Source organism: Mangifera indica, chromosome 14 (genome assembly GCF_011075055.1).
Source record: "Mangifera indica cultivar Alphonso chromosome 14, CATAS_Mindica_2.1, whole genome shotgun sequence".
NCBI classification, from domain to species: Eukaryota; Viridiplantae; Streptophyta; class Magnoliopsida; order Sapindales; family Anacardiaceae; genus Mangifera; species Mangifera indica.
This window is the reverse complement of record NC_058150.1, coordinates 2,989,050-3,011,061: the sequence shown is the minus strand read 5'-3', so window position 1 is coordinate 3,011,061 and position 22,012 is coordinate 2,989,050. Positions and strand designations below refer to the sequence as shown.

The 22,012-nt window shown below is 33.7% G+C and overlaps 3 protein-coding genes across 6 annotated transcripts; 1 reads left to right on the top strand and 2 right to left on the bottom strand.

The window, feature by feature from the left end:
- The first annotated feature begins 2,520 nt into the window (after window positions 1-2,520).
- LOC123196206 (L-aspartate oxidase, chloroplastic-like) lies at window positions 2,521-7,690 on the top strand. Of its 4 annotated transcripts, none has more exons than XM_044610125.1 (9): window positions 2,703-2,847; window positions 3,033-3,124; window positions 3,251-3,394; window positions 3,847-4,204; window positions 4,680-4,922; window positions 5,171-5,227; window positions 5,332-5,412; window positions 6,069-6,130; window positions 6,307-7,690. In XM_044610125.1, the coding sequence occupies exons 2-9, from the start codon at window positions 3,090-3,092 to the stop codon at window positions 7,313-7,315; spliced, it is 1,989 nt and encodes a 662-aa protein (XP_044466060.1). In that variant the 5' UTR covers window positions 2,703-2,847; window positions 3,033-3,089; the 3' UTR covers window positions 7,316-7,690. The 4 variants fall into 4 exon arrangements, with proteins under 4 accessions (XP_044466062.1, XP_044466063.1, XP_044466060.1 ...); XM_044610126.1 differs by having other exon boundaries at window positions 2,705-2,847; window positions 3,038-3,124; XM_044610127.1 differs by lacking the exons at window positions 2,703-2,847; window positions 3,033-3,124 and adding an exon at window positions 2,521-2,694.
- Window positions 7,691-9,384: 1,694 nt separating this feature from the next.
- LOC123196205 (protein KINESIN LIGHT CHAIN-RELATED 2-like) lies at window positions 9,385-12,435 on the bottom strand. The gene is made up of 3 exons (XM_044610124.1): window positions 12,327-12,435; window positions 9,911-11,849; window positions 9,385-9,811 (listed from the first exon to the last, which is right to left on the bottom strand). Exons 2-3 carry the CDS (start codon window positions 11,842-11,844, stop codon window positions 9,625-9,627), a joined length of 2,121 nt encoding a protein of 706 aa, XP_044466059.1. The 5' UTR covers window positions 11,845-11,849; window positions 12,327-12,435; the 3' UTR covers window positions 9,385-9,624.
- A 2,457-nt stretch (window positions 12,436-14,892) lies between these two features.
- LOC123195471 (protein farnesyltransferase subunit beta-like) lies at window positions 14,893-21,863 on the bottom strand. Its single transcript, XM_044609183.1, has 14 exons — window positions 21,664-21,863; window positions 21,478-21,564; window positions 20,052-20,157; window positions 19,046-19,081; window positions 18,419-18,501; window positions 18,271-18,324; window positions 18,112-18,163; window positions 17,498-17,562; window positions 17,321-17,377; window positions 17,085-17,157; window positions 16,870-16,956; window positions 16,598-16,790; window positions 15,756-15,883; window positions 14,893-15,267 (listed from the first exon to the last, which is right to left on the bottom strand). The coding sequence occupies exons 1-14, from the start codon at window positions 21,777-21,779 to the stop codon at window positions 15,031-15,033; spliced, it is 1,374 nt and encodes a 457-aa protein (XP_044465118.1). The 5' UTR covers window positions 21,780-21,863; the 3' UTR covers window positions 14,893-15,030.
- Window positions 21,864-22,012: the final 149 nt, after the last annotated feature.

Here is a 22,012-nt window from a genome sequence, read left to right as displayed (position 1 = left end):
TAAAATGTTCTCCACGTTCAGAGAGCCTGGGAACATAAAAAATGCCAAAACTGCAAGAATTATTTTTGCTTGTCACTGTTATGAAAGTTTGATCCACAAAAAATAATTTATGGAAACACTTTTCCTGTTCTGTTTTCTCCAAGACCAAACTAAAAATTTCTTCCAATATGTCCTTATCTAAGCTCAGTGTTTTCTTAAAATTGGAGATCCAAAGTGTACTAGAGATTGAAGAAAGGAAGGTCATGGAACTTGAACACTTGCCTTACCCGTCATCCCTACCTCTGGACAACAAGTTCTTAAAAGATGCAGCGAAAAGGATCCAATTTACAATATTTTCCTCAAGGGCCTTGCTCCCTGGGCAAGTCTTCAAATTTTCTGGCATTTACATCCGCTTGTAGCATTGGTCTCTCACCATTTTTCCAAACTGTGCCCTCTGCCAGATGCTCTTTGCTTGGCGTCAGCATTACGTAATTTGGATCAGCCCTTCGATAACTCCAACATACGAGCTCAACTCATGTAGCTCCTGTAAGTTTGGTGATATACCATTATCAAATTATTAAAGATGATGTAAACCTTTTGTTCAAGTCTTCAAATTGTTGTTTTGTCTTCTATTTTGTAAATAAAAACAGTCCTTATTCATTTTGAACTCTTAACCACAAAGAGTAGCTTGGTTTTGATTGAGTTGGGGAAGGATGATAACGGGGGCAATTGGATTATTTACAATTTTAAAATATTATATCTCATAATTATGAGTAATATTATACATATTTATTTTATAATATAAATATATATATACACTTATATATATTAGATTAAATATTATTTTATTTTTAATTCAAATTTATCTAATTATATAATAATATATATCAAATATATATTTATTTATATTATTAAAATAAATAAATATATATATAATTTTATTTCATCCTTACTCTCCTTAGATTAAACAAATATTTGTCTTCATGTATATATTTGGAAGCTACCATTTGTGGTTTTATTTCTAGTTAGAGATTGTCGGTACCATGGGAAAGGCAACGGTATACTTAACAAATGATTGGTGAATGAAAGGCGAAGACGCAGCCACGCCCATTGAATGTCATTTTTTGGTGGCTAAAAATTAAAAGTGCATCCATCATGAGTTTTGTGTGAAGCACCTTTTTTGACCATCTCAATGGCCACTTAATTGCGGGATTACAATTAAATTTTGGTTAAATCATTATGTCCCACCAACTTTTGATGGAATCGTTTGAAAGTTTTTAAAAAAAAAAAACCCTTAAACAAAACAATATTTTATTCATAAATTTTTATTAATTAATTTTATACCTTAATTTATATTAATTTTAATTAAAAATAATAAATAATTTATTAGTATAAATATAAATAGATGTGTACATATAATTATATGTTTGAGAGTAAATTATAAATCTTAAGATAAAGATTCTTTTGATATTAATTTATTGATCAGATGAAGAATATTCATCTTTGTTTGATCGAAGAGACAAAAATAACGAATCATTTTTATTTCTTTGTGGAAGGAAGACGATTCATCTTCGTCCAACGAAATTAGTCTGATGAACGTTGACAATTAGAGAAGAAAACGGTGGAAATGACATTCGATTGACAGAGATGGAATAAACAATCTTAGAGAGGAAATATTGTTTTTCAAGGTTTAATTATAAGGAGAAATTGTTAGTTTTTTAAATTAAAGGAGAAAATGATATAAGTGTTTAGGTGATATTTGATTTAGAGAATATTTTATTACTAAAATAGGAAGATTATCATATCTTGAAAATTAGTGAATATAAATTACTATTACATTTAATAAAATTTGATAAAAACGAACAAATATAAATAATTATTGTATTTGGTTTGAGGTAATAAAATAATTCTAATATATTATTTTACTCAAATGCCCTTAGGTTTAATTATTCTAAAATATATTTATATTATTTGTTATATTAATTTTAAATAAGATTATTTTTACTTAAAAAAATTAATAAATAAAGATATAGTTATAATAAAATCAAGATTACTTTGTTAATATTTTAATACTTAAGATAAAAATGATAACCATATTACCTCTTATATTATTTACTATCACCATTGATAATAAAAGATTATCGAAATATTTTATTACTTATAAATCAAATAAAGTAATATAAGTAATAAAATATAGATTACCAAAGTAATATTTATAAGCCTTTAACTAAATACCCCTGAAAATTTTAAGGTTTAATAATAAAATAATAATTTTACTCTTATCTTTAATTGAAAATTCTAATGGAAGTTAGTTTATAAATGAATGTTTGAGTTTTTCAATTAATGAAATATACTTTTTGAGATTGAACTAACACTTAAATAGAAAATACTCTTTTGCCCATTTTTTAATATATAATTGAAGATATATTATAATGTATTAGATAATAAAAATTTAAAAATAAAATAATATTTTATTATCAACTTCAATTTTTTTTAGAAATAAAATTCGTGCAGAAAACCTCAATTCCACCCTAATTTTTTTCATATTATATCGGCGGATTATAGTCATAAGGAATATTTTTTACGACATCAATGACAGAGAATAAGGAAGATGTGGTTCAATTTCTGGGACCGGACGGCGCACACCAAGTGAAGAAGCATGGCGCCATTTGGTCAATAGGAAAAGAATAAAGTTGAATGTGGCGTCTTGGAAACGTAGGCTTCTGTTCTTCTCTGGCCTCTGTTCACCACTGCTTTATTTCTCTTCATCCCATCTCCTCAATTTTCATTTTCAATTCCTTCTTACAATTTCACTTCAGATTCATACTCCTTCCTCTGTTTCAACAAATCTGTTTTCAAACATCTTTTGTAAGTCTGTTTTTTGTGGCCCAACTGTGTTTTTCATCTTGAGTTTGAGTTATGTATTAATTCTGTTATTTTGTCTATGTTGTTGGGTTAAAATAAAGCTCTTTATTGAGTTTTAATGTGTTATGATCTGTAAAAAGGTGATGTGTTACATGTACTTTGTTTCGTTTGTTTTTGTTTCCAACTAGATCAGTCTGTGTAACTTTGGGAATAAACGTGGGAGATCTTTTTGATGGTTCATTTGCATGATCGAAGTTCTATACTTTTTTCATTATCTAATGTGAGAAACACGTAAACTGCAATTTATTCATTATGTTTTTAATTTCTTTGGTTTTTGTGATTTATTTCTTATTTCTTTATGGTTTTTGTGATTTAGTTCTCATTTCTAATCCATTTTGTGTTGCAGAGACATTTCAATGACAACCAGTATAGCTGCTGGAAGTGGCAATCTGCCTTTTGGAGTGGTTGGCTACAAGGGTCAAGGTTGCAAACAAGCTTCTTTGGTTTCAAGTGTGGCACTTAATGGATGTCCACAGAGAGAGCTCTCATGGTATTTGATAACAATTTTGGTGTCTGTATTAAATTGGTGCATGGATTTCATTTTGATGTCTTGAACACTAAACTCATTTTATTTGGGTTTCTTATCATCTATGAGAAATAAATATTCTTGAGTTCTTGTTTGAAGGCTACCTAGAATTGATTGAGAAGTTTACTTTCTGCAAAGGACTTGAAGTATCGTGGCTATCAGAAATTCACTGCTTAATTTTAACAAACATGCACACCAAATGAAAACCACAAATATGAACATTTAATTTTAGCAATGTGTGGTTCTGGAGAAATTTGCCACATAAAGAAATGGTGGTTTAGATCTTTGAAATCGCATACAAACACAATAATTAAATCTTTTAACTGTTTGTTTGTGTTCGGTCTGTTGCTTTGAAGAAAAAAGTCTTTTTCATATTTATGCTTTTAACCTATGCGTATTCTTGTAAAATATTCCAGGTCATGTGGGGTATCCAAAACTTTGCTGTCCCAGAAGTGTAATTTCTTTCAATCTTCTGTGAGTGAGAGATGGAAGTCCTTAAAAGCTGTCTCTGTATCAGCTTGCTTGAGAGACGGTTCAACAAAGTATTTTGATTTTGCTGTCATTGGAAGTGGAGTTGCTGGTCTCCGGTATGCTCTTGAAGTTGCCAAACAGGGATCTGTTGCTGTGATTACAAAAGCAGAGCCTCATGAAAGCAACACAAACTATGCCCAAGGTGGTGTTAGTGCTGTGCTGTGTCCATCAGATTCTGTAGAGAGTCACATGCAGGACACCATGGTAGCTGGGGCTTATCTATGTGATGAGGAGACTGTTAGAGTGAGTTCTGAAACGGACAACTCTAGTGCATAGAATCAGTTGTTTATCAACTATGATTTCACATCACATGTTTAATTGTTGAAGTACTAAAATGTGAATTTGAATGGCAGTCTAATTTTGGATTTAAACGCTATATGGATGGTCCTAGAGCAATGAAGAACATAAGATTAAAATTCATTATCTCCAAGATAGAAATTGGATGATGTTCTGTGCCTCATGTCTCTCTAGCCTCAACTGTTATTATAGTTTTCACATAATTACTATTAATATCCTTAATGTAATTAAATTGGCAGTAACATATGTTTAGCATAGAAAATTCAGTCAGTAAATGATGACTTATTGAGATATTAGAGCATGAAGGGTTGTACCATATATTTGTTCCTACACTTTGTCAAGATAATAACTATTTGACAGTAATCTAAAACTTCCAGCTGCTTAGTCAGTCCTTTTACAGTTTTTGTAACACTTTGTCCAGGTTGTTTGTACAGAAGGACCTGATAGAATAAGAGAGTTGATTTCTATGGGTGCATCCTTTGATCATGGGGAAGATGGAAACTTGCACTTGGCAAGGGAAGGGGGCCACTCCCATTGCAGAATTGTTCATGCAGCTGATATGACTGGAAGGGAGATTGAGCGGGCTCTACTAGAAGCAGTTGTCAATGACCCCAATATATCTGTTTTTGAACACCACTTTGCAATAGATCTGCTAACTTCTCAGGTTCGTTATCAATTTTAACTGTAAAGTTCCGTATTGTGTTTTGCAACCCTTGGATTGGTATGTTTCAATGATAGATCTTTAAGAAGATGCATAGCTTTTACGTAGTATATATTTTATATGCATTCAGAACATTTTAGGAGCAAAATATACCAAAGTTCTTTATCAGTTCTAGTTATCTTTAGATTTAACATTGTAATTTCAATCACCCAGCATAATTAAATGCTGAAATGAATTGTTTAAAATTGTAGGATGGTCCTAACACAGTTTGCCATGGTGTTGACACTTTAAATACTGAAACACAAGAGGTGAGAGCAGTTTTACTAGTTTGTTTCTAGCATTATATTTTGTTAACTGTTTGCAAATTAACTTCACATCATGTTCTGGTGCTTTACCTTTGTCACAATATCAGGTTATACGATTTATTTCAAAGGTGACCTTACTAGCATCAGGTGGGGCTGGACATATCTATCCGTCGACAACAAATCCTCTGGTATTTTGCTTTCATTTTTTTTCTGTTGTGAGTATTTGTTTGCTTCAGTATGTATAATTCTTTCTGTTCCCATAACTTAAAGGGGAAATTTTGTCCCCTGCATCTTACTGCTAAAAATTCTAGAATTTGAAACAAGTGAATAATGAAATGTATTGTTCAAGTGAATGTGTAAACATGCTGTGTTCTCTCTTATATTTTATGCTGATTAATGGCAAGTATATTGCTACTCAAAATTGTTTCATTGACATAGGAGGCCAAAAGTGTTTTTTCTCTTCTATGGTATCTATGTGTAAGAGAGAATCTGAGAGTTTTGATAATCATATATTGTTTTGTCCTAATGTTTTTAAACTATGGTAAACGGTTTGTGGCTTCTCAGTAGAGGACCGTTTCATGGTTACTATTTTTTTTACTTTTTTTCCTGGATAAAAATCAAAAAATATTTGAAGACCATAGAGAGAGAAGAACTTTTTCTTGTGGGATAAATTTAGACTTTTGGTTTCTCTTTGGCTTTTTCTACTGAACTTAGAAATATGTCTTTTCTTTTTGCATCATGATTGGAATTAGTAATAACAATTTATGCAGTCTCATATTTGGTTTTAAAAAAAAAAAAAGGTTACTCTAGCTAATTCACCGTCATATTTTATCTGGTTATATAGGTGGCCACTGGAGATGGAATTGCTATGGCCCACCGAGCCGAAGCGGTGATTTCCAACATGGAGTAAGTTTATTTTCAGGATTATTTTAGTTTCCATTATTTCATTCATAGCCATATTGATGGAATGATGTTTCTGTGTTATATGGTACATAAACCAGTCTACTGGAAAATATTGCACTAAAGATTTTGTTTCATTTGTCCAAGAGTTCTATAAATTGTTGTATCATTATTTTTCTCAGGTTTGTTCAGTTCCACCCAACTGCCTTAGCTGATGAAGGCCTTCCTATGAAACCAAACAAAAGTCAAGAAAATGCATTTCTCATCACTGAAGCTGTCAGGGGTGATGGAGGCATCCTTTACAACTTGGGCATGGAACGGTTCATGCCCCTCTATGATGAAAGAGCAGAGCTTGCTCCTAGGGATGTGGTGGCAAGAGGCATAGATGACCAGCTTAAGCAGCGGAATGAGAAGTATGTGTTGCTTGACATAAGTCATCAGCCCAGAGAGAAGGTCCTGTCACATTTTCCCAACATAGCTGCTGAATGCCTCAATTATGGTCTAGACATAACCCAACAACCAATCCCAGTGGTCCCTGCTGCACATTACATGTGCGGGGGAGTCCGAGCTGGGCTTCAAGGGGAGACAAACGTGCAGGGCCTGTATGTGGCAGGTGAGGTTGCATGCACAGGTTTGCATGGAGCAAACCGGCTAGCTAGCAATTCTTTGCTAGAAGCATTAGTTTTTGCACGAAGAGCTGTCCAGCCTTCAATTGATCACATGAAGAGCTCTAGCCTTGATCTTAGTTCTTTGAGTTTCTGGGCCAGACCAATTGTGGCAAAATCACTTGGGAGCTATACAATGCTCAATATTTTGAGGAAAACAAGGGAAGTGAGAAAAGAACTGCAGTCAATCATGTGGAAGTATGTGGGTATTGTTCGGTCTACAACAAGGCTAAACACTGCAGAGCAAAAAATAGCTCAGTTGGAGGCTACATGGGAAACATACTTGTTTGAACAGGGGTGGGAGCAGACAATGGTTGGAATTGAGGCTTGTGAAATGAGGAACCTCTTTTGCTGTGCAAAGCTGGTAGTGAGCAGTGCCCTTGCTAGGCATGAAAGCCGCGGACTTCACTACACCACTGATTTTCCACATGTCGAGGAAAGTAAAAGGCTCCCAACGATTATTTTCCCTTCACCTATAAATTCCACATGGAGTTCAAGACAACTGCACAAGCTGCCTGTGTGTTAGCAAGCGCAGGATATGTTTCCAAGTACAACCTGCAGAAACTTGCTCTTCACCGAGCACCTTTACTCTTTACATCAGAAAACCTGCAATAAATACCTTCAGCAAGAACTGATGTGTTCCTTGCAGCATTTGGAAAACCGATTTAGGTTATCTTATTTGAAATTCTTTCTGTTTCATCTGATTTTCTTTTATACAGATTGTTTCTGATGGCTAGTTATTAAAGTAAAATTTAAAAAAAAAAAAATTGTGTAGGAATCAAAATCAAACGCTTTTGTCATCCTTCAATTTTGTGCTCAAGATTTGTTCTCTGATATTAATGTAAAATAGTCCCTGGGGATATACTGATGCAAAAATGCAGCAACAAAAGTTTTCGCCTAATTATTTTTAGCTTCTCTGTTGATTATATTTGATTGATATTCTTCAATAACAATTCATCTAACCAAAGGGATCTTACGTTAATCTTATAAAACGGAGGGACCATGTATCTTTCGCCTCAAGTGGACACCATCCAAAATTTGCTTGTTGGTAGGCATTAACTTTATTAGTCTCCAAAAAAGATCATGAATCAGAAAGTGCCTCTTTCTCTGACAAACACAATCAAATTAGAAGAAAGGCCAGGCATTGTAATCATTTCACTATCCTACTTTTGTCTCTTTTCAATTTAAAATCTGCAGAACATTAATACTCTAATGCAACTTGTACCTCCTTTTTGATTTTCTTGAATTAAAAAATAATACTAAGTACATGTATGGACTCCCACACAGTGTGTTTGTGGTATGAGACTGCAGTTATTCTTGCTTCTGCTTAGCCTAACATGGTCTCCTTTTCCTTCAATTTGGTTATTATGCTTTCATTTTTGGTTCTGGGATTGATGTTTGTGGGTAGTGTCAGTGCTTAGGGCTGTGAGTTTCCAGCTATATATAACTTTGGGGACCCAAGTTCAGACACTGGAGGAATATCTGCAGCAAAGTCACAGGTCACTTCACCCAATGGTGAAACTTTCTTTGGACATCCAGCCGGAAGATCTTGTGATAGTCGTCTTATTATAGATTTCATTGGTAAGCAGGCTAATCGTGATGATAAAAAATGTGCCATGTTTTATTCTTTTTCTAATCTCGATGCTCAGTACTGCAGCTGAGAGCCTGTTGTTACCATACCTGCGCACATGTCTGGATTCAATTGGGACCAATTTCAGGCATGGTGCTAATTTTGCAACTGCAGGTTCTTCTGTTAGGCCTGGTGGTTATAGCCCTTTCCACTTGCCATTCAAATTTCTCAATCTATACAATTCAAGTCCCTCTTATGCTTCTGTATTTCCATCAATTGGAAGTTCCTGGAGATGCATTATTTGTTGTCAAAATGTGTTTATGTATGATCATGTGTTTGGTGAATTTCTATAACCAGGAACAACTGCTTCATTCAAGAGCATTCTCCCAAGGCCTAAGGACTTTTCCTAGGCGCTATATATGATAGATATTGGACAGAATGATCTTTACTATGGTTTTAACACACAAATATTGAAGAAATTCAAACCTCTACTCCTGATGCTAGTTCTGGTTTATGTTCAGCAACTATACCAGGAAGGGGCAAGGTTTTTTCGGATACATAACACAGGACCAATTGGGCGTTTGCTATATAGTGTTATACATGACAGATCAACTCATGTACCTGTTAGTCTGGATCCTAGTGGGTGTGTAAAGCCCAAAAATGAGGTGACTCGAGTTCAATAAGGAGCTTAAAAACAAGATATCCTGAGGCTGCAACTTCCGCATGCAGCATTGACCTATGTTGATGTACATTCCGTAAAATATGAACAGGTTAGCAGCGGGAAGAGTCGAGGCAACATCAATTGCAAACTCCGTTTTGACTGTTTGGTCTCCTGAATATGACATAGCTTTAGGTCGAATGAGTATATCACGTCTTCGTATGCTTATCCGATTTGATAATGATTTCGTTTATAAAGTGAAAACAAATGCACATATGCCAACAGAGATAGAGAAAGGGGCAAGCGCATTAGTAGAAATAGTTAAAATATTCTGGCAAAGACAGTTAGGTAGGCATACCAACAGAGATAATGAAACCACACCTTTTCTTAAGTAGAGTTCAAGACATACAAGGAAGATTGTGACGAAGGAATTTTAACAAACTTGAGTATAAATGCAGCTCTCTTTTAAGATCTGGTGTTCTTTCTTTTCAGTATCTGCCAGAAGGAATGGACAAACCAACAACCTAATTTCAGCCTAGAAGATGGTTTACAAACGCAATTATATACATTCTCAGCAATTATGATACTTCAATTTCATCTACTTTTACTATTTTGGGCTGCTGTCGCCAAGAAAGGTGACAAGTGACCTCAATTTTCTGTTCCGAACCCTCCCTGCATCTTTCAACAATTCGTCTAATTTTTGCTTCTCATCTTCGACATTTGGGTCTGCTGTTCCGAGCTTCTCTTCCCTCATCCCAACAACATGTTCCAGAATTTCAATAGCATCACCTAGTCTGTGTCAGATAATAAATTAGAACAAATTAACAAGAGATATCGCATAAGGTGAAGAACTGCAATCAATATAACAGAAATAATTTGGCTAGAATAAGTACCTGCCCATTGCATCATAGGTTCCAGCCAGATTGCTGTAAACCCCTAATGTGTCATGGTGATATGGTCCATAGTTCTTCTCCAAAATACTCCTTGCTTCTTCAAAAAAATCAGCTGCCTCATTTATTGAATAAAGCTGCACACATGCAAGACCCATTTGGTTCAACACCAGACCAAACAAGGCAGACTTTTTCTCGCCACTAGACCGAAATTTGGAAATGGCACTTTTCAGGATGTTGTAGGACTCTGAATAATTGCCCATCATGTAATACATAACCCCCATCTGGGCTTCAATTCCTGCAATAGTACTTTGTTGACCTGGGGTATTGCTGAATATTTTTGAAGACTTTTTGAGTAACTTGAGTGCCTTGTCTGATTCATTCAGAGATTGATATATAGCAGCAATATCAATTAAACCACAGACAATCTCTTCAGAGGGGATTCCAGGATTAGGCCTGCTATAGATTTTGAGCGCATTTTCGCAATAAGACATGGAGTCCCTTAATTTTCCTATCTTGTGGTACAAATCAGCCAAACGTACAAAAACTGAAGCAACAGTGGGGTGATTTTCTCCTTTAGCTGACTTGAACACAGTGAATGCTTTCTGATAAGAAAACATTGCTTCATCAAATCGAGCTAAGGATAAATATGCATCTCCAATGCTGCAATCAATTGAAGCCACATCTATTTTATGGCCATAGGTTGCCATGGCCATGCTTGCTAAAACATAATGCTCAAGAGCAGCCTCATAATCTCCTTTTGAGTAGCAAATGAGTCCCATGAGTCTCCTGTCCGCTGCTTCTTCGATAGAAGCAGGAGAACCATTCTCCCTGTGAATGTCAAGAGCCATCTGACAAAGCTTCTCTGCCTCATCAAATTGAAATGCTTGAACATGAGCCTCAGCCACATACCGACATGTCTCACCAACTCTACGGTCAGTTTCTCCCAAGACTTGCCTTTGGATCTCCATGCCTGCTGTGTAACACAGTATGGAATTCTCAATCTGACCCAACATTGCATAAGTGTCACCCAACTGCATGCACCCAGCAAATTTAGCCAGTGCATGATCTTGGCCATCCTCAATGACTGGAATTTCAATTGAACGCTCAAGAATAGGAAGTGCCTCATTGTATTGGCCTAAGCTGCAGTATATTGCTGACATAATATGCAAACACATTACTTGCTCTAAATTAGGTTTCCCATTTGCACATACCTCAAATGATTTCATCGCTTGCGTAACCAATTCAAGAGCTTTCTGGGGATTTTGACATGTAGAAATCACATGTCTCGTTTGTTTAAGTAAAAAGGGTCCAAGATCTGGATTATCTAATGCCGTCTCAGGATCCTCCAGTCCATTCCGTCTTTGCTTCTTCATAGAGAAAGCATTAGTTGGTTTCCTTATATTTCTTTCATTCTTTTTATCAGATGCAGGTCTTTCTTTAGAAGGTTTGGCCTTAGGACTTGACTTTGTTGGAGAATTTTGCCTTCTACCATTCTTTGCAACCTTTCTATCAGTAAAGCCATTTACTTCCTTTGGAGTAAATTTGCCGCCAGCTCCGCCATCACTCTCTTCCTTATTCTCCACCTCCTCTACTGCCTCTTTCATCATCTCTTCCTCTCCAACAATATCCCCAACAAGATGCCGCAATTCTGAATCAATCCTTGACTCCTCACCATATGAACCATAACTAGCCCTTGATGGAGATTGATCAGAGCTTTGCATCTCACACACATTGTGATAAAGCTGCTCAATTGATGTCTCAACTATTCCATCAATGGCCAGATCAATGGAGTCACTCGGGGGACTCTGTGGACTCAATGGACTTCTTGGAGACCTTTGCTGTAAATTGCTGTCCTTATACACCTTGTAGCTTCCATTAGATTCTTCTACTCCGCCACTGTCTCCATTCAATGCCTCCATTGTCAATCCAGGCATTATATCTGCAAATAAATCAATGGAAAATAAAAAGATGCACACTTTCTGCAGATAGAAAAAAACAATTCCTATCCAAAAATAGCAATGTAAAATATAAAACTTTTGTTATACAGGATATAACAGAAGCTTTTTCATTAAATAAATCAGATTCCCAAAAACTGTAAGCTAAATTTCACCCTAAAAAATCAATATTCCCTGAATATTATAACATTCAAAGACAAAAGATAAAGTTATGCACTTGCATAATGCCAAAATACTCTGTTGCCATATTCTTCCATCACCAAAACACTTTCACTTGACATATAAACATTCCAAAGCAAAACAAACCCAGAAGAGAGAATGAAAAACTGGAGCTCTCTTCCAATGATCAATATCCAGAACAAGCTATAGAAATAATCTTAATCAAGCAACAAAGCAAAAGAAAGAGACATAAACAATGCAAAATTAAGGAAGATAAATGAAAAACTATATATAAGCTATACCTTTCTATATTCTGTTTCAATGAAGAGAATTCAAGTCTTTGATGGTCTTGAGTTCCATGTTTGTATTGTGCTTTTATATAGAGAGCACAAGTTCATGTATGCAAGAAGAAACAAAATTATCAGAAGAAACAGAAAATTGGCAAGAGGCTAAGGGCAAAGTAGGAAATAACTAAGTGTATTTCAGAGACAATAAAACTATATGTATTCACTTTACGCATACAAATGTATATACACTTATATATGTTATCATATGATTGAATGATTTTAAATTAAAGATAAAGTAATGTTCAATCATATGATGACAGATATAAGTATATACACAATTGTGTATTTAAAATGAGTATTCATAGTATTGTTTTTTATTTGAATAATATTATATGCACAATCTTATACACAAATAATAACATATTATTAAGTAATTAAATAATTAAAAATAAAATAACATCAAATTATATAATGACACATTATATATATATAAAAGTATAAAAGTTGTGTTTATAATTTTTTTATTTTAATTTAAAATTAAATTATATAATAATATATTATCGTCCACACAACTTTTATTTGTGTTGAGGTTTTTAATGTAAAGGTGAGGGGTTCCATTACATATAAAACTATAGAAGAATGTTGAAGCAACAATGAAGGCGACTTCCCTCCCACCTATTCTCTAGAAATACCCAAGATTTTAATTTTTTTTTTTATTATGTTTACTTAGAATTAATCATTTATTTATTATGTTGTTTCTTCAATCTTCATTGATATTTATGGTGAATTTCCTTCAGAAATTAGAAAATATTTTTCAGTTTTCATCAAGTAAAATTTATTAAAAATTGGTACATTAAGAGGATAATAAATTAATATTAATTAGTAAAGGATAATTATGGATTAAGGTTTGAGATTTTATGCATTGGTTTCAGCTAAGGCGTTGAAAATTGGCTGTACCGGAAATGTTCTGGTGACAGCAGGAGTGTGTGACGTTGAATGAGTTACAGATTCAGCTTTTACCACGTGGCATTCTGATGTGATGATGATTGAAGGGATCCACGTGGACAAAATCCAAGATTCCAGCCGCATCTTTGGTGCTTCTAAAAGTGGTCCACCATTGGCCGGTTGCAAAATAAAAAGGCTTCTGGCGCTGGCCACAACATTCAGAAAGACAATCCGTGAGTCAAGTGTCGTGACACGTCACCATCTTACCTCGAATTCGGGTCGGAATTGGATGGAGGTGAGATGGAAATGGATAGCATTTTTTAAAAAATAAAATTTAAATTACTCTTTATTTGAAATTGAATAATATTAAGTTTCTTTTTTTTAATATTTTAATTTAAGCACTCAAAGCCATGATCACAATTTACACGATAAATTAATACTAGATAAAAAATTATAATAAAAATAATTTAAATAATAATTAGAAATATAATTAAAAGAAGAATCCTAATAGGGTCAAGAAATAAGGCAAGTTGTGGACGAATTTGAAGGATTAATGGTGTGTTGTGGACACCAACCTAGTAAAGCTAATATTGGAGACAAAAAGGCATGACAAGCTTTTTAACTTTTGTATTGTAATGAAAACAAATCCCCATGCCTATCTATTTTAAATGGATTATCAAATATCTATTTATATAATTAAATATTTTATCTTTAATTTAAAATTACCTAATTATATAATAACATATATCAAATATATATCTATTTGTATACTCAAAATGAGTGTACATAATTTTGTTATATTCTCTTTGTTTTAATTGTTTATGTGGTCAAGGCTTTGGGGGTTCAAATTTATTTTCAAAACCCAACAATCATATCAAAAGATTTTTTTTAATTATTAAATTATGCCCATGTGCAATGACGAACTGTCCCAAGCACACAACGAATACAACGTTGTAACAAATAAGGTTTTCTAGTAATTATCAAAAGGTCTCATCCCAATTCTATAGTATAACAATCATCTAATAGAAAATTAGCTTTTTCGAAAATATAAATAAGATGTAATAGATATTGATATAACTCGTTTGATTTAAATTCAAATCAATGATTAAGGCGTAAATTGAAGAGGATTGAAATTTGTTTTTCTTTTAGGAAACTTGTATATAAAAGGGAAAAAGGAGGGGAGGACATGAAAAGACAAAACTACAACTAACATCTTGTGTTATTCCATAAAGGAGGCAAATTCGTCAATTATTGAGTCAAACCATTTAAGAAAATCTTATTTCTCATATATTTCTTTTTATCTTTTCAAAACTTTCTTATATTTTTTTTCTTCTTTCTTAAGCTATCCTCTCACACACTCATAGCACACTTACTAAAGTCTTCTTAGATTTCAATTGTTTTTGTGTAAGATTCTGAATTGTGTATATTAATTAGTGATGAGAAAACGTATTAACAAACCATTTCATGAGAATAATAAGAAATTTATAAAACTTATCTAGAACTATTTGAATAAGTAATTCTACCCATGTTACTCTCAGGGATAGACTCCAACTAATTATTCGAGCTTGAATCGTAATTTAAATCAAAGGAATCGAGCATAAGTTAAAAATTAAATTTGCTATTATAAACAAGCTGATTTTAGATTCAAAGTAAAATTATTTTTTAATTAAATACCAGTTTCAATTCACGAGATTCTCAACTACAGTTGGTTGGATATTGTGAATTTAAACGACATATCCGGCAGCCCACAAATTTTTGCTAAGATTAATTTTCATTAGGCCCTTGAGAAAAATTCATGAGCTTGACGATAACGATCCAAGACAACATTGAAGATGGAATGAGTCGGCTCCAAAAGATTAGAATACGGACCTAAGACAGCTCTGGGCAAAGGTGAAGCATCTTCGTCTTTCAACCAGCTATGCTGACAGACTGATAGACCACTTAAACAATAACAGGTGTGATAATAGTCTTTAGATTTTCGAGGTTTGTCCTTGAGTCCGCCTTCAGGGTCCTGCAATGACAACATTTATCAAAAAGTACAAATCCAAGCAGGAGAATTTATATATGTTGAGAACAAGAAAATTTGTCTCCTTTAAGGATGGCTCAAATATAATCGTATATCATCAAATGTTCCATCTGCAACTCCCTACCTAGCCCACAGAACAGAAAAAAGCCAAGCCTTTGAACTGAGTCAAATGCAAAGACAAAAATACCATAACCTCAGACTAATTTAAACTGATGCAGAGATGCCCAATGCTCTTTTGGCTCAGTTCAGTCAAAATAATAGCTTGATTGCAGTCCCACTAATTTTAATCTAAAGCAAACCTCAAATGACCTTGACCAAGAAAATTTATGATTTGACACATATGATTCTCCATCAGTTTTACTACTTAATTCAATTTGGTCATTTTTTTATTTGAAATAGCACAGACAAAAGCACCACTCCCTTCACTCAAGCATCAAGTGATCGATAAGTAAAATTATCTTTCAAATCTTAACCTGTGAGCATAAAAGTACATATCTCTGCAAGGCAATGCTGTTAAAAAGAGGGGCCCTTTCTGCATGCCCCTCAGACGAGACAAAGCCTACATTGTCAAAGTAAAGTGGATAGAAATCATTCTGTGAACCTGCAAACAATTAACAAACAAAATTAAGATCTCATGAATTTACAGCAGTGGCGGACATATAGAGCAGAGGTGGCCTCGCTTATGGCTACCACATAAAGTAACAGTGTATTTAATACACATGGGAAAAATTGATTTTCTTATGCACAACCCTCTTGAATAAATATAGGTTTCAATTGTTTAGATTAGATTGCACAAAATGTTTTGTAAAATATCCTTTCTATCTCTTAAAACCCAGTATTCAATCCTTATATTTACGCACTTGCTTCTTCTAATAGGCAAAATTTTATATCTTGAAGTTGATTTTCAAGAAAACACTAATTTAATATCTTTTTGAAAAACCTGTCTTACATAATAATTAAAAAAAAAAAGATTATATTTTCTTAACTTTAATTAAAAATTCTTCTTATTTATATTAAGGGCCGTTCTTGTAGTATTACCCTCCAATTAAACTTCAATAGCATTTTATTTGACTCATCCAAAAAAAAAAAGCCTTTATTTTAATTCTAACTGTAAAGTTTAATACTGAATATTGTAATTGTATTTTCCTTTTACATCAAAGAAAATGAAGAAAATCTTCATATTTGAGTTTACTAAAATTAAAAATAAAAAATTTATTTTCAGCTGTAACCTTGTCAAAAGGCATGATGAGGCAAAGACTTGATTCCTTAATAAAAATGGAATTAAAACCACATTATTCACTTCAAGTGAACCTACCTTCCCGTGGAAAATTGCAAGCATCATCACTTTCTGATGACGTACCATCTGAAATCTCTTCCCCTTCTGATATATCTGATTCTGGAGTAGCTTTTGGACTATCAATATGGTACTCTGCTTCTCCAGGACCTGACTGTGTCAGTCTTTCTCCAATAGTTGAATGAAACCTTTGTAATAATGCAAATACACCTCCCTGTTCACTTTTCTTTGTTTTAGTCCACTGTACTTAAAATAACAAGGAAAACCAGCAGATTCATAGAGAAATTAGTAACCTGCCAGAATGAGTAGCAACCATCAACAAGTTTATTGGTTCTCCCTTGAAATCCACCTTCTACCCCTTGTCTAAATGCCACCCAATCCTATACAATCAAATTGAGCAATGAGAACATTAACACTCAGTTTTATGATAAACCGAATCACCAGATCAAACATTAAGATCTACCAGATAAAAACATAAACAACAGTAGAAAAGGAAACATTGTCTTACAATTAAGGCAGCCAAATCCAAACAATTGACCTCATTGATCAGAATCATTGTAGCCAATCCACAAAATGTATAACTGAGCATCAAATTATCAATCCATTAATGGCTTTGCTAAGACAGGCAGACAGACAATAGTATGTACATGAACCAAAACAAAAAGGAACACATTACAATGGCATTAGCTAAACCAAGCACAGAAATGAAGAAAAAAGAGACAGAGAATGCAGAGTGAAACATACCCACCATGAGCTTCAGAACCAGGTTCCCCAGCAATACCTCCTTCATAGGTCTGACATCTGCATAGAGATGCCATAGAATACAAAATTTTCATTTACATTCATCAATAAAGCCACCTGATAAACCAGAATCAGATGGATCTACTGGCAAATTTATATTAAAGTCCACTGGAAACCAACCTTAAGATGTAATTTCCAACATTGCGAACAAGGTCATCATCCAAAATATTCAGTAAACTCGCAACCTGTTTATAACAAGAGATTAGTCGCTGAAAGACAGTGAGAATTAAAAATACAAAAATGATGTTGAACACTAGTTTCTGAGCAGAAAACATTGAAATTGTATGCAGACCATAATAAAGCAAGGCACAGATTTTGCTCTAACAGTCAAGATGAATAGTGAAATATAACTTCATACCAATTCACATGACAGTAATGGTAAGTTCCAAATTTAAAACAGGGAAAATATTAATTAAGAACAAGCAACTGTGTATTGGGAGGATTTAACAATGGCATCAATTAAGAAAGTATACCAATGTATCAACAAACTATTGTACGAAATAGTATAAAATTATAAGAATTTGATGTCAGCTTGAGAACCATACTTTTGAAGCTACTGCCAACCAATGTTTGACTTGATGAACAAATGTACTGACTATTATAAGCATGTCCTTACTTTGACATTAGAGCCAGAATGAGCAAGTGTATATATAAGCAAGGATTAAGGAAAAGTTATTATATATATTAAAATGTGTCCACATACATAGAAAGAGAGAGAGAGAGAGCTAACTTACAGAAATGGCAGTGTAGCATGCTCGAACGTCAATTTCTCCCTCATCATGCATCCTAAGAAAAACCAATTGGTGATTCTAAGTGGAAGGCATAAAATATAAATTAATATTCATGAAATCTAAGTAGTTTCTCAATTAAAATCATAAAAAACACTGACAAACCTGAAGGCCCCACCTGGATCTTTCATGCGCTTCAGAAACGTGTACATTTTACCCCTGCAAAGCATTCCCAAGAGATAATTTCAAAGAATTTCAGAGGCTTGATGGCATATGGAGGCAAAAGACTGACTTTAGAGAAGCTTAAACTCACCTATCAATCGACAATAAAGATTTATCACTACCCAAAGTAATTAATGCATTCACCGCAGCATAAGTTGTGGCAAGATGAGGCATCTGATAGAATATAAATATGTGAATGAGAAACAACTGTGAAAAATACATTTCAAAGTAGAAATAAAAAAGAAACAATAAGAGCAATCTTATGAGCCTAATCTTCCAAAGACTCATCCTGTAAAAAAGCAGGATACTGAAATTTAAGCAGTTAGCTTAAGAGATCAGTGGCAAGAATCTTCAACCAATAGAATGTACTATTTTAGAAAAGAAAAGATGGCAAAGATCAAAAGACTGACTTCATTAATAACATTAGAGCCTCTCAGATGCAACAGAATTAAGAAAGTTCAAAACCACCAGAGGATTTCAACTTTGTCCCTTTTGTTTATCTATTACCAGAAACAAATTGATTTGCTCATTATGTGATAAAGTTCATAAGATAACATTGGAACAACAGCTAAGGGGTATGCAAATGAAAGAAAGGTTTCACAATTGAAGTTTGAACAAGGAACACTTTAATTTATTGCAAATATTGTTGGTTGCAACTAGGAGAGTCTCCATCAACGGTAAACAAGTAATTATGCCAACCAGTGGATCATCTACTTGCCTGTCCAGGTCCACCAGCATATCCACCATCCGGGTCCTGCCAATATAAGAAAACAGAATGACATGAAAAGCTGTAGATGTAATAATAGCATTTTACCTTAACGACCAGCTAACATAGTGTGCATGTAAAATTGGTAGCACCAAATATGTTAATTATACAAGCGGATCACTAAGCATGAAGCACCGAATGTAATTGATCTCTCTGATCAGAAGGCACAAAAATCCTAATGATTTAAATGGCCATTAGATACTTCACAACTATCAAGGTTCAGTCATTTTATTAGGGGACAAAACAGTACAGATTTCCATATATGGACAGCGCCAGATGAATGTGTTTGATCCAGGTAATGCTAAAGCACACTGCTTTTCAAAAATACGTGATGTGCACAAAAAGCATAAAATAGGAATTAGAAAAACATGAACTTAGGGCCCAAAGTATCTAAATGTTTGGATATGCATTGGCATCCATGATTTGTATATTCAAAAGCACAAGCACATAGAAAGCTCATGTATATTTTCACAAAAAAGGTATGTAATTGTGTTAATTCTCACAAAAGTCAATAGTATAATTTTTTAGGGGTATAAATACATTCCAACTAGTAATATTTAGTCCTAAAACTTAAAGTTTAATCACAGAAGATTCAACAGGGATAATTGCAATTCAATACACCAGGGACAGAGATTTTGAACCCCAGACAACTTCCAACATCCAAATTTTCAATGATCATAATCAAACAAAAGCACAAGACACCTTTAAGAAACTCTAAAAGAGAAATTGAGCCTTCAAGAAATTATGAGTAGAATTTGTGATACAGAGTGGCGATAGAAATCCACCTACAGTCTCCCAATGAAATTTTAAATAGACAAAGAGGAATGATGCTTCCTCTACTGATTTTATTCATAGTTCACATAAAAAAAATAGAGTAAGCAAGAAAGCATTTCAACAAATTGAAAATACACTTAATTCAAAGCAAAGTATGCTATGAAAATTAATATAAACGTCATACCTGACAACGACTAAGAAAGTCAATGGTCCTATCTTCAAATGCAGCATCAGCAGACTTTCCAAGTAAAGCAACTGAATGCAGGATCCAGTAGCATAACCAAGGACGACTAGATAAAGCAAGAATCACAACAAAAAATAAAAAATAAGAATGCATTGTGACATTCATGTAACTCATGAACACAACCAAATATCTTTGAGGAAAACACTAAAAAAGCTCAAATATGTTTTGCACGTTCAAAGATACAAAATTTGTTCTCAATAAATAAACTTCCACTAATATGGACATATGGAAAGTGTTCAAAGACTAGTAAATGGAAACTGATCATTCTTTTGACTGCCACTCTACGCTACTTGAAACCATTTCATTCATTGACCATGCAGTTTATTGGCCAACTGGGTTGTTCATTCAAAGAGTATTCGTTTGAGTTTTAGTGTCTGTTTATGTTTCTCAGCAATGTACTGTTAGATGATGAAAAGTCCCATTCCTATTAAAAACCTTAAACAATATTTCAGAGTTGAGCAACCACCCTCCTCTTGGCTATTTTGAAGAAAAGGAAAAGATTTACTACTTCTACAGAAAAAAAAAATTAATTTTAGAGCAATTTTCAGTATGTCTCATCTCTTTACCTAAACTTCTCTCTGAATCCATCTGGAGTCTTTAAGTATCTAAACCATCTACTCAACTACAAGGAATATACCTCGATATACAAGAACTTAATAACAGATGAACTAAATGTATAACACTTATTTTAAAATAACTTCAACTTAAACCTTAGCTTAAACGTGAGTTATGAATACTTGAACAAGTTTAGACATGGTGAAGTTCAATTGCTCAGTTTAACCACAGGTTAATTTGTCTGACTGTAATTCTCTGAACTAAAACTGAATTAGTCTATCTGATATAACATGAAAATGGATCTCCTGAGAAGTGAGTTCTTACACGAAATAACAAATTAAAATCATTCATTCCTTTCTTTCTTTCTTTTTTTAATATTCACTATCTAATTGGCTTTCTATTAGCTGCTATATACAATTAAAAAAATGCCTTTAGAATATGCCTCCAAATATTTTTTAGTTCTCCTTGTACCATATTACAATTTCAGTAGCGTGGTTACTACTTTCCTATGTTAAGTCTAAACTTTGTCCACGGATATCATTAATAGAAATAATTAGATTATGTTAAATTCATACAATAATCATTGTGTCACTGAATCTTAACACATTATATCCTTCTATATATCATCAAAGTAGCTACCTTCTATTGCCAATCCAACATACAAATTATACTTAAATGTAATCACAAATAATTGTTAACTCTTAGTCCAAAATTGTACTTCTAAAATATCTTCAACTCCATTCCTTAATTCTCATCAGTGTGGTCAATTAACAATTAATTAAGAACTTAAATTCAAAAGAGAGGCACATACTTAGCATCCAAAACGCAAAAGGAAGGACCAAGTTGTTGGAGACCTCTCAGCAAGTACTCCATGTGATTATCACGCTGAAGCTCCATCCTGTAAACCAAAAAAGAGACAAACTAAAAATTCGGAAAGCCAGAATTTGCGAAAAAATGAGATTGAAACCCTAGTTAATGTGAAGGATTTCCTGCTTACATTAAACGCTGAGTTTTGGGGGGAACACCGGCGTAGGTCTCGTACATCATTCGAACGTCGTTCATAACCATCAACTGCTCTTTCTGCGTCACGGTCATTCTCGAAGATGACTCCATTGAGTGACTAGTTGAGTGGGGAGAGTGTTGAGCTCCGTTTTGTATGTACGTGTGTGTCTCTGTGCGTGTATGCGTATGTGTGTATATATATATATATATATTATTTGCTTTTATTTCGTCATATTATTATTATTATTATTATTTATGACTTTGGATTCATCTCATTTTTAAGCCAAATTTGGATTTTTGATATATAGATACTGCTCAATCTTAAGAAGCTGTTAATGAGTTGA

Coding starts and splice junctions, on each gene's coding strand:
- LOC123196206 (XM_044610125.1), top strand. CDS start 3,090: ATGATCGAAGTTCTATACTTTTTTCATTATCTAAT. Junction 5,228..5,331: donor TAAATACTGAAACACAAGAG/GTGAGAGCAGTT, acceptor TCACAATATCAG/GTTATACGATTTATTTCAAA. Junction 5,413..6,068: donor CGTCGACAACAAATCCTCTG/GTATTTTGCTTT, acceptor CTGGTTATATAG/GTGGCCACTGGAGATGGAAT.
- LOC123195471 (XM_044609183.1), bottom strand. CDS start 21,779: ATGGAGTCATCTTCGAGAATGACCGTGACGCAGAAAGAGCAGTTGATG. Junction 19,082..20,051: donor ACTTTCTTAGTCGTTGTCAG/GTATGACGTTTA, acceptor TTATATTGGCAG/GACCCGGATGGTGGATATGC. Junction 17,158..17,320: donor GGTTCTGAAGCTCATGGTGG/GTATGTTTCACT, acceptor TTTGATGCTCAG/TTATACATTTTGTGGATTGG.
- LOC123196205 (XM_044610124.1), bottom strand. CDS start 11,844: ATGCCTGGATTGACAATGGAGGCATTGAATGGAGACAGTGGCGGAGTA. Junction 9,812..9,910: donor ACCTATGATGCAATGGGCAG/GTACTTATTCTA, acceptor TATCTGACACAG/ACTAGGTGATGCTATTGAAA.